Source organism: Sorex araneus, chromosome 1 (assembly GCF_027595985.1).
Source record: "Sorex araneus isolate mSorAra2 chromosome 1, mSorAra2.pri, whole genome shotgun sequence".
Lineage (NCBI taxonomy): Eukaryota > Metazoa > Chordata > Mammalia > Eulipotyphla > Soricidae > Sorex > Sorex araneus.
Genome location: NC_073302.1, coordinates 21,228,063 through 21,241,893, shown reverse-complemented (window position 1 = coordinate 21,241,893; position 13,831 = coordinate 21,228,063). Strand labels below are relative to the sequence as shown.

General features: G+C 59.3%; 1 protein-coding gene across 1 annotated transcript in view; it reads left to right on the top strand.

The window, feature by feature from the left end:
* LOC101541401 (regulator of G protein signaling 3) overlaps positions 1 to 13,831 on the top strand; it is a 75,718-nt gene that overhangs the window by 18,390 nt on the left and 43,497 nt on the right. Inside the window, 4 exon segments of the mRNA XM_055139753.1 lie at positions 840 to 908; positions 10,472 to 10,532; positions 11,797 to 11,890; positions 12,362 to 12,417. Coding sequence (XP_054995728.1) covers positions 840 to 908; positions 10,472 to 10,532; positions 11,797 to 11,890; positions 12,362 to 12,417 — 280 coding nt within the window.

Here is a 13,831-nt window from a genome sequence, read left to right as displayed (position 1 = left end):
CTTGTCCTCCTCTTTAAAAAACTCGCTAAGCTCTAAAAGCCTCAGTTTCCTTCTTTGTAAAACGGGGCTAATTCAGAACGGTCCTCACCTTGGAGAGCACTGTCAGAGGAAGGCGCATCCAGGGGGGTTGTTTGCTTTGTGGCTGTTTATTTTCAGTTTTGGTTTGGGAGCCACTGCTGGCCGTGCTCAGGGTTTGTTCCCAGCTCTGCACTCAGGAATGACTCCAGGAGGTGCTTTGGGGACCACATGGGGTGCCAGAGATCAAACCCAGGCCAGGCATGTGCAAAGTAAAGCTACCTACCCAACGTACTCCCTCTTGGGCCCTCTATGCTATCCTTTCTTTTTTTTTTTCTTTCCCACATCCCTGATCTGGGACGCATAGGAAGGTATGGAACATTTTGTATTTTTCTCTTAGTGATGTTTGGGTTTTTTTTCCTCACTAGGCAAGGTAATTTTGCTTATTGTAGAAAATTAGAAAATATTAAGCAAAAGGTACAGGGACACCCCCCACCCTGCACCCTCTCAACCCCAGCTCTACAGCTCACCAGTGTGCCTTGTTTGATTTTCTTTAGGATGTGTGTGTGTGTGTGTGTGTATGTGTGTGTGTGCGCGCATGCACGCGTGTGCAGAACGGACTCATTCTGTGACATTCTGTTGTAACCTCCGTGGCTTCGTGGCCATCAGGACTCATCTCCCACATAATCTGGGCTCTGCTTTGCTTCATCAATTCCTTGTGCTTGGCCCTGTAGGTTACCTGCATCTTCTGCAAAGGCGGCTGCCGTGGGTCTGTCCCTCAGCTTGGCCCTTCGACCTCCCTAACCCTCAGACTTGCTTTGCAGCCCCGTGAAGGAGGAAGACGAACAGAAGCGCCTGCTGGTTGCTGTGTACAATGGGGCAGGTGAATCCAGGTGAGCGAGAGTTCAGGGGGGAGGAGGCCACTCCCGACTCAAGGTTCCTACAAGGCCGACAGCAGCCCCTCACTCTGCCCACTCCGTCAGGGGGGCTTGACGGCCAAATGAGCATCAGTGACCACACAACAGCTTAGAAGCTGTCCCCTGCACAGAAGGTGGCCAGTCGGGGCTGGAGCGACAGCACAGCGGGGAGGGCGTTTGCCTTGCATGCGGCCGACCCAGGTTCTATTCCCAGCATCCCATTTGGTCCCCCAAGCACCACCAGGAGTGACTCCTGAGTGCATGAGCCAGAAGTATGCCCTGAGCATTGCTGGGTGGGACCCCAAAAAAAGCAAAAAAAAAAAAGGTGGTCAGTCAATGAAAGGCAGCTCTTCTCACTAGCTTAGACCCAGCTTATGATTGGTTTCCAAGGAACACTTGCTTAGCCTCCAGTGTTGGCGGCTGGAGGTGCCCACCCACATAGGCACAGGCCCTTCCCTCCTGGGATCCCAGGTGGAGCCTGGCACAGACTACAGTTATGGGAGGGGGAAACGCAGATCAGGGCGGTAGAATCAGTTCACCATCTTGATGGACTCGGGCTGCTAAGATGACGCTGGTGAGAGGATGTGAGCCAGGGGCCGGCAAACTCTGGGCACAGGGAGGCCAAGGCAGCAGCGGGGAGGGCTTGGGTCTGAGGGTGGGAGTGGGAAGCTCGGGAAAGCCCCAGGGTCCACTAGGAGCAGCAGGGGCGGCCACTGATGAGAGACCTGGGGAGATCCTGTGGCCAAGGGCTCCTGTTGAGCTGTCACAGGGGCAGATGGTGGCCCAGGCAGTGAAAGGCCACTCTCCTCGCTAGCTCAGCCCCAGCCTATGTGAGAGAGCACAGGGACCCCGTGCTCCCTCACACCCTCAGCTGCGTAGCTTGGATTACTCAGCCTTCATAAAGAACACGTCGTCTTTTACTAGAATATTTGCCCTTGACAACTGTTTTCCTGGGAAGACGCTTATGGGGCTGGAGGGACGACAGCTCAGTGGGCTGAGCACACACTGTGCCAATCGGGGGCCTGGTTGGAGCCTGGCACTCTTTGGTCCTCCCCTTCCCCCTCGTACCCCAGGGAGCACCCCCTCCCCCGTAGCACAGAGCCAAGAGTAACTCCTCTGCACGGCTTGGGTGTGGCCCGCGAGCAAAGCCAAGCCAAACTAAAAGGAAGGTGCGGATGGCGCTTTGAGCCCATTAGTCATTTGTTCATTTGTTCCTTCACTTAGTTGCCATTTCCTAGGTACCACTTTGCCTTGGGGGCTGGGAGCATGTAGAGTCCCCAGAGGTTATCCTGCCCTCCCTCCCACACACATCAGGGGAGTTTGTCTTCAGGGTCCGGGAGAGGAGAGAGGAACTGAGCAAGGGGTCACATCAGCCAGGTGGGAGCCCTTGCTGCCTCCTGCCCCGCCAGCAAAGGGCAGGACTAAGCAGCCTTGGTGGGCAGCAGGCATGAGGGCAGCGGGATGCCACAGGGCAAGTGCACACAGGATAAGGGTGGTCAGCAAAGGTCCCCAAACTCCTGTGGCCTGCCGCCCCCTTTGCAGAAAGAAAAGTCCCACAGCACCTCACCCTGGCCCTGGGACTCTATCTTCTTTACGCGGACAAACAGAAGGTGCCTCTCTCCCCCATCGTGACACACGAGGTTACAACCGTCTCCAGCACCCCCGGAAAGAAAGGGAGACTGGGCTGGCAATAAGAGGAAGGAAGGGCCGGAGTGGTAGTACAGCGGGTAGGGCATTTGCCTTGCACACGCCAACCCAGGTTCGATCCCCCGGCATCCCTCCTGGTCCCCCAAAACCCGCCAGGAGTAATTCCTGAGTGCAGAGCCAGGAGTGACCCCTGAGCATCGCTGGGTGTGACCCAAAAAGAGAAAACAAAGAGGAAGGAAGAGGGTGATGTAAGCCGAGGCAGACGAGGCAGTAAGTTTGTTCCCTTCCATGCCCCTTGGTGTGGTGGTGTCAGAAATCGAACCCAAGGCCCAGGTATGCCAGGCAAGCGCTCTCCCGCTGACCCTGGCCCCGGGTTTATTTCCTTGCATGGGGCTTTTTTCGGCCCTGGTGGGGACGCATGCGTGTGGGGCGCGCGGGTCCCCAGCCGCGGCTCAGAGGGGTTCAGTGGGGGTCTCCCGTGTTCGGGTCTCAGGGCTCACCCGGCACACACACAGGTCAGCCTTCAGGGGTAGGGGGTGGGGAGACACTGGAGGGGGCGTGTAGGGTCAGGAACCCTCATCCCAGAGGGTGGAAGGTTCTGAAGGAGGCAAGAGTGTCTTTTTCAGGTGGGGGGAATGACAGCTGTGCTCAGGGGGGTCAGGACCACTCAGTGACTCTCGGCCAATCAGGACAGCGGTTAGTGATTCTCAGCCAATCAGGTGGGAGGTTCAGTGATTCCCGGCCAATCAGGCGGGCAGGTCGGTGACTCTCAGCCAATCAGGATAGCGGTTGTTGATGCTCAACCAATCAGTCTGGCAGTTTGGTGATTCTTGGCCAATCAGGTCGGCGGGTTGATGATTCTCGGCCAATCAGGCGGGTGAATGGGTGACTCCCGGCCAATCAGGATGGTGGTCTGTGATTCCCGGCCAATCAGGTGGGCGGGTCGGTGATTCTCAGCCAATCTCGGCCGCCTAGCTTGTTGCTTATTTTGGGAAAGTGACCTGTGAGGGTCTGAGTGTGGGGTGCTGCCCGAGCTCTGCGGTGCCGGAGACCACCAGGACGATCCTGGCAGTGCTTGGTGCCTCTGGAGCAGTACCTAATACTGCTTAGGGGATCATGGCTCAAATCTGGGCCGGATGCCTGCTTCTGCATGTGCCCTCACCCCTGTGCCACCTCCCCAGCCCCCCAGAGATCCCATGCGATCTGTAAGCGGGAGGGCTCAGGAGAGAGGAGAGGGGACAAATCTAACCCGTGTTTAGGAACTGGAACCCGTCTGGCTGTGAGAGCAGAAGCCAAGGTCCACTCCTGGGTCACGGAGAGTGTCCCCAACAAACCAGCCTGGACGTGCTGGTGGGGGGACCTGGGAGGAGCAGAACCTACAGCTAGTGGTGGGCAAGTGAGTGCTCTGGGAGAGGGATTTCCTGCCTGACCTGCAGCGTGGCAGGGAGACAGTAAACGGGACACACATCTGGGCGGGGAGCAGGGCCAAGAACCAGGACCCAGAAAACTGTGCTGAGGAAGTGAGGGGCAGGAGTAGGGGCGAGTGGTGGAGGGCGGCGAGCGGCGGCCAGGCTGTGCCCCTCTCCATGGGGGTTGGACTCTCCACCAGTGCCCAGAGCCAGGCCGGGGAGCTGCAGGGATGCTACTTAGCGCGTTTGGGAAAAGAAAGTGGGTCTGGGGAAAGTGAGTCAGCGCCCGGCCAGGCAGCCGCCTCTCTCGTTGCCTATTTTGGGAAAGTGAGAGCCCTTCTGAAACCAAACACAGCTGAACTCGGGGCACGGTCCCGGTCCAAGCCTTGAGAGGGACACGGGGGCTCCAGCGGGCCCTGGAAGGAGCCGACAGTGCAGGCCTGCTTGGAGACAGGCTCAGTGGCAGGACAGTGGGGCTGGCGCCGGAGGATGGAGCGAGCCGGGCTGACTCCGAGGAGGCCTGGGAGCTGGGGGAGGTCGGCGGAGCCGGGCAGGAAACTTGGGCCCTGCAGAACACTCACAAATCCAATTGTGCCTCGGCTCGTCCAAATGACAGGCAAAGAGAGCAAAGGAAGGAAACGAGCATCACTGAGCTCTTCTTCGTGCCAAGCACTTTTCTTGCATTATCTCATTTAATCTTCATAACAACACTGGGGTGGAGGAGCTCTGGTCCCTCTCTCCGGAGAGGATGAAATCAAGGCTCTTGCCTGCGGTGACGGCACAGCTCCCATTCTGTGGAGGAAGCATTTACTCTGTGCAGACGTGATCTAAGTGCAATCCGACTCAGTCAGAGCCAGCCCTGTCTCAGGCGTTAATTTCTGTTGCCTTTTGCCTTTTTTGGTTTTGTGTTGAGGCCCCACCCTGCGGTGCTCAGGGCTCACTCCTGGTTCAGTGCTCAGGGAACACTCCTGATGCTATGCTCGTGGGGGGCATTGGGGGTGGGGGGTGCTGTATCTAGTGCAGGGATCAAACTCTGTGTGCAAGGCCAGGGCCCTTAACCCCAGTACTATGTCTCTGGCCGCTCATGTTGCCCTTTTACAGGGACAGAAATGGAGGCAACAGGGGCCGGAGCGATAATGCAGCGGGTAGGGCACCTGCCTTGCATGCGGCCGACCCGGGTTCTATCCCCGGCATCCCATATGGTCCCCCAAGCACCGCCAGGAGTAATTCCTGAGTGCAAAGCCAGAAGTAATCCCTGATCATTGCTGGGAGTGACCCAAAAAGCAACAACAACAAAAAAAATGGAGGCAACAGAGAGGTTAAGGTCACTTGTCCAAGGTAACACAGCCAGGAAGCAGCAAAAGCAAGGCAGCCTGGGGCCAGATTCCTGTGCCCTCCACCACAGCCCCTGCACTAGGCTGGGCCCACACGGAAGCTCAGTGACTGCAAGAATGTGCCCTTCGGGAGGTGGGGCTTCTCAGCTCCATTCCCTTGGCATCAGTGGTGTGGTTTGATAGGAGTCACCCAGAAGGGGTGCCAGAGAGACAGCAACAGCAGGCAGGGCACTTGCCTCACATGGAGCCAACCTGGGCTCAGTCCCTGGGACCCCACAGGGTCTCCCAAACCTCCCAGGAGCCAGAAGGGAGTGATCCCTGAGTGCAGAGGCAGGAATGACCTCTGAGCAACCACCAGATGTGGCCCACCCCACCGTAACACCCCTCCCCCTGCATAAAGAAATCATCCGGCGGAATTTGAGCCCTTGGAGATAGAGCACTGTGTGGTGAATTCCGATGCTTCTTTCCCAGATAGCCAGTGAACTTTCGTGGGGAAGCAGTGAAGTTGGGGGGAGGGCTGGGTGGTGCCAGCTCCATCCCAGGGGGCAGTGCTGAGAACCTGGCCTTCCAGCCCCCACCCCCTCCCATCTGGTCTGCCGGCTCTGATTTGACTCTAGGCTCCAGGAATGAGTCCCGTCGTCCCATGCTGGGCCTCATTGTCCTCACTGTGAGACGCAGTCACCTTTAAGATCTCTGCTAGCTTTCTGGTTCTGTGAGATCCTGGCTGGAGGTGTGTGTATGGGGGAGGGGAGTGGGGGGCTTCTTGGCAGGAGTCGGGGGGGGGGGGGGTAAGAGGAAGGCTTTGCAGTGCCAGGGATCAAAATCAGGGTACCAGCACGCAGACGGAGCATGTGATCAGCCTTTGGAGCTCTCTTCCTGGCCACTGTGAATGACTCTGAGTTAATTTATTTTATTTGGTTTTGTTAGGCCATACCTGGTGGTCTTCAGACTTCCTCCTGGCTCTGAGCTCAGGGATTGCTCCTGGTAGGGCTCCTGGTGGGACCATATGGGATGCCAGAGATCAAACTTGGGTCAGCCCAGTGCAAGACTAGCACCCTATCTGCTGTACCATCTCTCTGCCCCCAACTTGTGGGTTACTTGAAAGCAAACCTCCAGACTCGGTTTCATCTCTTTCTATCTCTAAAGAATGGTTTTGAGAAGATAGAATCACATACCATTATCTTGCTTAAAAATGAGCAGTCAGGGGACGGATCTAAGTAACAGTGGGTAGAGTGCTTGCCTTGCATTCAGCCAACTGGGACTCGATCCCTGGTATCCCACATGGTCCTCCAAGTTTGCCAGGGGTGACCCCTGAGCACTGAGCTAGGGGTCAGCCTGAGCACTGCCAAGTGTGGCCCCCAAACAAAACAGAAAAAATCAAATTAACAATAAGGCCCGAGGAGATAGTGGTAGGCTTTGGAGACCTGCCTTGCATGCATCTGACCCTGGTTTGACCCCCGGCTCCTCATGGCTTCCATCCTCACCATCGCTAGGTGTGGCCCTGGTGGTCCCTGGCACGGCTGGGCCTGACCATCCTCAGGCTTTAGCATTCACTGTCCAGCTAGGTTGACTGAGAACCAGCAGGAATGACCACCATTAACCACTCCACGCAACCCCCCCTCCTGCCCCTCCCAGGCTCCCAAGTACTGCTTGCTGACAGAGAACCAAACAAAACAGACCAAACAAACCAGGACTGGAACATAATTCTGGCATCCACGAGGCCTGTACTTGGTCCCTAGCTCTGCTTGACCCCTGAGGCACCCTCGGGATAGCCCTGGGGGCCCTCTGAGCACTGCCGGCCCTGAGCATTTGGTCAGGCTTGCGCAGCTGGGCCTCGAAGAGCCAGGAGAGGCCCTCAGAACCCCGGGACCCTCCTTGGGAGGCCCCCCCGCCACTGGTCAAATGGTAGCAACTTCCTTTGTCACTGACGATGAGTTCTTCAGAAATTCTGCGTGACAGTACAAAATTGGTGACATGTGAAAGCCAAACTTCAGCTCCTGTTACTGAGCATTGGTATTTTCAGAACAGGAGTCCAGAAAACGGTCCTGGGGTGAGTGGTACCACTGGGTGCCAAGGCAGAGCGTAGGTGCTCTCACACTCACGTCTGAAGACCAAGGCCGCTCACGCTAAGGACGCCGGGCGACTTTTCTGGAGCGTTGGCTCGCCGCCCTGCGTCACATGCTGTCCCGGGCACGCTGCGTATCTGCCCACTGTGCTTCACCCGGGACCTCGGAGCCAGGCCGAGGGCTGTGACATTTAAAAGCTTCCAAACAGGCACGGGCACCAACCCTAAGGAAAGCGGAAGAATGGAAGAAGTGTTTGTGTTCAGAGCCAACTTTCAGATTAAAAATAAATTGAGGGCTGGAGAGAGAGAGAGAGAGAGAGAGAGAGAGAGAGAGAGAGAGAGAGAGAGAGAGAGAGAGAGAAAGAGAGAGAGAGAGAGAGAGAGAGAGTATGGAGGTTCAGGGAGATCCCGTTTCGATCCCCATCATGGAATATGGTCCCCTGAGTGCCACCAGGAGTGATCCCTGAGCACAGTCAGGAGAAATCCCTGAGCCATGCTGGGTGTGACCCTAATACCTGCCCCCCTCCCAAACTGAGCAGAGTTTATAACATCAATTATTTAAGGCCTCTGAGAGAGAGAGAAAGAGAGAAATCAAGTATATGGCCTCAAAAGATTGCCCTTTTAGTTCACAGGAGTCTCCCGCCTCGGCTTAGCAGGGCCAGGGCTGAGACTGTGGGCCCAGCGATGGAGCCTAGGCCAGGGGAGGCTCTGGGTTAGGTTCTTTTTTGTTTGTGTGTTTGTCTTGGGACCACACCCAGCGGTGCTTCGGTCTTACCCCTGACCCTGCGCTCAGCAGTTACTCCTGGCGGTGCTTGGGGGATCTTAGGAGATGCCTGGGATTGAATCTGAGAAGGCCGTGTGTAAGGCAAACAGCCTTCCTGCTGTCCTATCGCTCTGGCCCCTGGGTTAGATTCTTGCCGTGGTACGGACTCTTAGGCACTGCCCGGGGGAAGTCTCTGAGCATCTCTGGGCCAAGCACTGCCAGGAGTGCCCCCCCGCTGTGAAATAAAGGACCACACTAAGTCCTGTAAGCCTTGTATGACGTCTTACCTCTGAGCCTTTGTACTGGCTGTTCTCTCTGCGTAAAATGCTGTTCCTCTTCTTCTCTCTGTCTCACCTCAGCAGGCGTCTCAGCCCTCAACTCTTCTCCCACCTCCTTGACCTTCCAGGACTTGCTGCCAGAGCTGTCCATCTGTCAATCACCCACGCAGCCGCGTCCCTTGAATTGCTGTCTTGAACTGCTGTTTAAATTCTTGCGTGTTTGTCTTGCTTCCTTAATACTGCGGCTCTTTGCCCAGTGCCTGCCAACCCCGGGCATGATGGATTCACCCATTTGTCAAGCCTTCTCCGAGGGCACCAGCCCTGAGCTCTGGGCGCTGCTCTTAAAAGTAACCAGGGCGGGGCCCCTGCATTTTTGTGTCCAGAGACATCCCAGGTGGTCTCCGGGGTGAATGCTCACCCCCACGTGAAGAAGCAGATGGGTAGATTGCCAGCTACTCGTGTCAGCCTTCTCCAGAGCGTGTCCAAAGAGCAGGCGTAAGAAGTGGCTCATTGAAGAACACTTAGCGAGAGGCTCCTGCTTATGGGCCTGAATCAGGGCGATTTTCTCTGCCCCGACGATCACAAACTCATTGCAGGCGCCTTCGCAGGAAGCAAAGCTCCCAGCAGGCTATTAACCATTTAGCATTCTCCCAGCACCGGGAATGAGCGCTCCACTTAGAGAAGAGCAGGAAGAGACGGCTTTCCTGGCCCCTTCAGCATCGTGCGTGCTGATGGGGTGAGCGAGAGCCAAAGGCACCCAGCCGGGCGGTGCGGGCACTTGGAGGCCGGCTGGCACTGCCCCTGGCAGGTGCTGACAAGCGAAATGAAACTGGCAGCAAGGATGCTGGTGGGGTCTTAACAAGGCTATTCTGGCACGGCAGCTGAGCACTCGCTCTCCAGCAGCTCCGGAGATTTGATTTGGGGGCTGGGGAGGTGGGTGCCTTCCACACGGTCACAGCTCAGTGAGGGCAGGAGCGGAGCAACGGGCTTGAGCAGAAGGAGTCCAGGCTAGAGGAAATTGGTGTGGGGAGAGAGTGGGGGGGTGGGGGGGCTGGCGAGGGCAGGCTGGGTGCAGAGCAGGCACGGCAGGAGAGAGGATGCAACCCCGCTGTATTTTCGGGGGACTCTCGAGCGATACTGGGGTGCATTCATAAGGAGGAGACCCGGAACCTTGTGTACGCACCTTGTGTACGCAGCTCTCTCCCCGCCGGGCCCTGCCACCCAGCTCTGGGCGTGCCAGGGTCTGTTGTGGTGGGCCCACCCCTGGCGAGGCTCAGAGGCTCTTCCTGGCTCTGAGCTCAGGAGCGATCTCCGGCAGTGCTCGGTCGACATGGATTCGAATCAGGGTCAGCTGCTTGCAAGGCACTGGCCTTACTCACTGTGCCACCTGCCCCTTCCTGGGCACACAGGCGTGAGGATCGGTGCCTGGGTTTTCAGCTGTGGCAGCCCTCACTTGCCTTGACTGTCTGCAAGACGCCCGTTTTGCTTGGCCTTGGACCATCAGGTGGCTCGCTGGCACCGGCTGTATTTACAGAGGACCGGGCAGACATGGAAGGGGATTGTCCAGGGCACCTCACATGTGTAGGGCACCCCCAAACTACTAGGGCTGGCATTTGGACCGGCCCTCATGGGAGTGCTGGAGTGCACGCACCCTGGCTATACCATTTCACTGGCTCGGGCCAGGGTAGGCCTGTCTCCTGGGATGCTCGCCCCTGGAGCTGACCGCCCGTCCAATCAGCTGTCTTGAACTTTGCGGTTCTGCTCCCCACGGCCCAGTCTGTCATCCACGGGCACCCGAGAGATCAGAGATACCCCTCCAGATGGTCCCCCGGCCACCTCGTTGTTCGATGAATAGCCATCACTGACCGGCCCACACTGGGCTCTGGACAGTGCAGGGACAGGGCTGGGAGGGTGAGATCAGAGCGAGGCTCCGAGCCACAGTGCTCAAAAGCATGAAGGGCAGCGGAGGGCAGGGCTCGGTCACCTCCCAGAGCCCCGACATGGTACAGTGCTCACTCTTGTTCTTGGCCTCCCGTTCCCCAGACAGACTGGACTCATCGGCTGCATGAGCTTCGGGGTGAAGTCGCTCCTCACCCCAGACAAGGTAGGTAGGGCCCCCGGGAGCCTCAGGTGGGGCTGGGGCGGGGGTGTCCTTTGCCTGATAGCTCCCGTGTGGGGCTTTGGTCTGTGACACGGGGCTCCCCAGAAGTGGTGTCCCTCTGAAACAGTGTCCCCCAGAAATGATGTCCCCTGAAGTGGTGTCCATCTGAAACAGCGTCCCCCAGAAAGTGTCCCCCTAAAATGAAATGATGTTCCCCCTGAAACCGTGTCCCCCTGAAATGATGTCCCCCTGAAACAGTGCTCCCCTGAAATGGTGTTGCCCTCAAATGGAGTCCCCCCAGAAACCATGCCCCTCCCTCCCCGAAACCAATGTCCCAGAACCTGAGGGACTGCCCTGTGCATGCCCAGTGGCGTGACCTTCGTGGCGTGACATCCTAGGCGTGACGCCTGTCCTTCCGCTGTCCCTCCTCATGTCAGGGTCTCCATGACCTCCCCGAGAGGCTCTAGGTGTCTGCCATGGAAGGACACTGACTTGGAGCTCTCCCGGGCCTGCCTGGAGGAGGCGGCCCAGGCTGCTGTGTACCAGCCCCAGTTTCCGGCTCCGCAGGTGCCCAGGGGTTGTCCAAGTCCTCCTGCAGGCTGGGCAGGGACGTGGGGATCCAGAGTCCAGCTTCCGGGCATCCAGGGGTGCCCTGCTCTACTCGGCACCCCGCCTACACCAGAGGCTTTTGGGTAGGGGGCCGTGCGCTCCCCTGGGTGTCCTTCCTGGGACGTCCCCCGGGTCTGTTCCCAGGCCTTGCCCAGCTCTGGGTTCCGGAAGTGAAGTCTGGGGCAGGAAGGGGTGGAGCAGCCCTGAGCCTGCACGAGGCCCCCTTGTCACCTGGGCTTCCTCGTACCCGGGAGAGTGCTCCCAGGAGGGGACTGCACGGTACCTCGGGGCGACCCCACGCCATCTTTTTGACCTCTCTGTCCCTTTCTCCGTCTCTCTCGCCTCCCTCCCCGCTGTTCTGTCACCCTCTGCTGGGCTCCGCCTGTGTACCGGGTTCCGAGCCTGGTCGTCTGAGGGCCCGTGCACAGGCACTGGGGTAGCAGGCCTGCAGGGAGCTGGCACTCCTTTAGGGAGAAGAGAACCTGCTCGTGTGGAGCGTCCCAGGGGGCCTTCCTGGAGCCGGAGGCATCCTCCCTGACCTCGCACACTCTGCTGTGTGCCGGCAGCAGAGGCCGTCCAGCTGCTGTCCTTTGTGGGGAAGGGGCGCTGGCGACGGCCCCTGGGTCTGAGTGTGTCCTTCCACCTTGTCTCGGCACAGGAGATCAATGGCTGGTACTACCTCCTCGGCCCGCACCTGGGTCGGACCAAGCACCTGAAGGTGGCCCGGCGGCGACTACAGCCCCCCGGAGGAGGTGTGTGTGCCCCCCGCCTCGGCCCTGCCAGCTGTGTGCCCCCTGCTCCGAGCATCGTCCCCGTGATCTCTGCCCCACAGCCCCGGGGACAGTGCCTGAGCCCTGCTGGGCTGCTGGTCACCGTGGCTCCCGCCTCGTGCCCTCTAGGCCTTGTGCCCTCCTGTCCTGGTTGCCCTTCCCGGGAAGGGGCGAGGGGTGGACCCCGTGGTCTCAGGACCCCCCGCAGCCTGCCTGTGACCCCTGGCTGCCGTGCTCTGCGGGCAGAACACGTGTGTCCCAAGGCCCCGGGCTTGGACTCGCTGCCCCCACGTGTCCTGTGTGTGCTTCCACGGGAGCCAGCCCCTCTCCAGGCCTGCGCCCCGGGCACCCGCATCTCAGGCTGGGGGAGGGGACCTGCCTTCCGCGGCCCGTGCTCCTCTGGGCCACCTGGGCTGCTGCGGAAACGTCCTGCCTCTGCTCTGTGCCTTGCAGGTGCCCCGCTGCGAATGCCTGGAGGCGAGGACGTGGAGGATGGGGAGAGAGTCCAGGTAGGTGGGGACAGCCAGGCAGGGGCCCCCCCAGACCTGAGCATCGCTCCAGCCCCCAGCCCACCTCTGGCTCCGGGGACCCCTCCTCAGGGCAGCACTTGGGAGCTGATACAGGGTCATCTGGGACCTGAATCAGGCACTTCAGTGCTCGGGACCAGGGAGGCGGAGCTGCTCGGGCCTGGCCGTGCCGGGGCCACCAGGGCCATCCCGGGAGTGCCCAGGGCTGTCCCTCGTGGGTGCTCAGGTCACCCTTGTGGGGTTCAGGGATGTACATGTGGTGTGGGAGACGGGGCCCAGGTTGGGAGCGTGCGCAGCCAGGGCCTTGTCCCCGTCCTATCTCTCCGGCCCCGGGGGTGCAGTTCTCAGGGGTGAGTTTTGGTGCTTTTCTGGGGTCCCTCGGGCTGGGGGGCAGGGACTAAAGAGAGCTGGGCTCCGGGTCCTGGAAACGGGATTATCGGGATATCTCTCACTGTGGGTCGCTGGAGAATTCCAGGCCACTGTGGCCACGTGTCCCCCCGCCCCCGCCGTGAGCCTGCAGGGCCGGACACCAGGAGAAGCCTGAGCCGCGATGTTCCCCTCACGCGTGTGCGCTGTGGACGCAAGCCCCCCAGATCCTCGGGTCTGTGTGGGGGGCCGTGTTTGTCCCCTACAGCGGAGACAGGGAGGGCTAGACCAGGGACTCCCCTGCCCCTGCCCCCTTGGGGGCGGCCCTGAGTCCCCAGTGTATAGATGAAGGACACACAGGGTGGTGGAGGTGGGGGGGAGGCCCTGAGCACGGTGGGCCTGTGGCTGTTTCCCACAGTCACGGCTTTCCCGGACGTGTCCCTGAGCCCAGCAAACGTGTCCCGTCCGTTTTACTCTGCTCCTTTCCGCCCCCTCATTCATGGCTGATGGAGCGTCTCCCTGGGCTGATATCGAACCCAGAACCCCCCAATCCCTGCACTCAGGAGCGTCCAGCCACTGGCTGTTAGAGGCACTGTGTTGGCTGGCCCTGGAGCTGTGTCCAGCGAGACCGGGACACCTCATTCCCCTCAAATGGGTCAACTTGGCTGGGACCCAAAACCAGTCGCTACTGCATGGGGTGGCGCAGGTGCAAAGTCGCTGTTTGGAGAATGTCTTTGCTTGAGCGGGAGCTGCGAGGCCTTTGGACACGGCGTGTGCCAGGCCCCGAGGTCTGGGGGCACTGTTCTGAGGGAACTCTGGCCTTCCTGGGCTCCCTAGGGCTCAGAGAAGTGGGGAGCAAACACTAGGGCTCAGCTGGGGCAGAGAGAACAATCCTGTGTCAGCCTTTCAGGAGGGCCAGAAGCTGGGGCTGCCCATCTCTGCCCCGGCCGGCAAAGCTAGACCAAGGGGCACTCTGGCATCAGGAAGATGGGTTAGACCAATAGTACAGCGGGTTGGGCGCTTGCCTGGC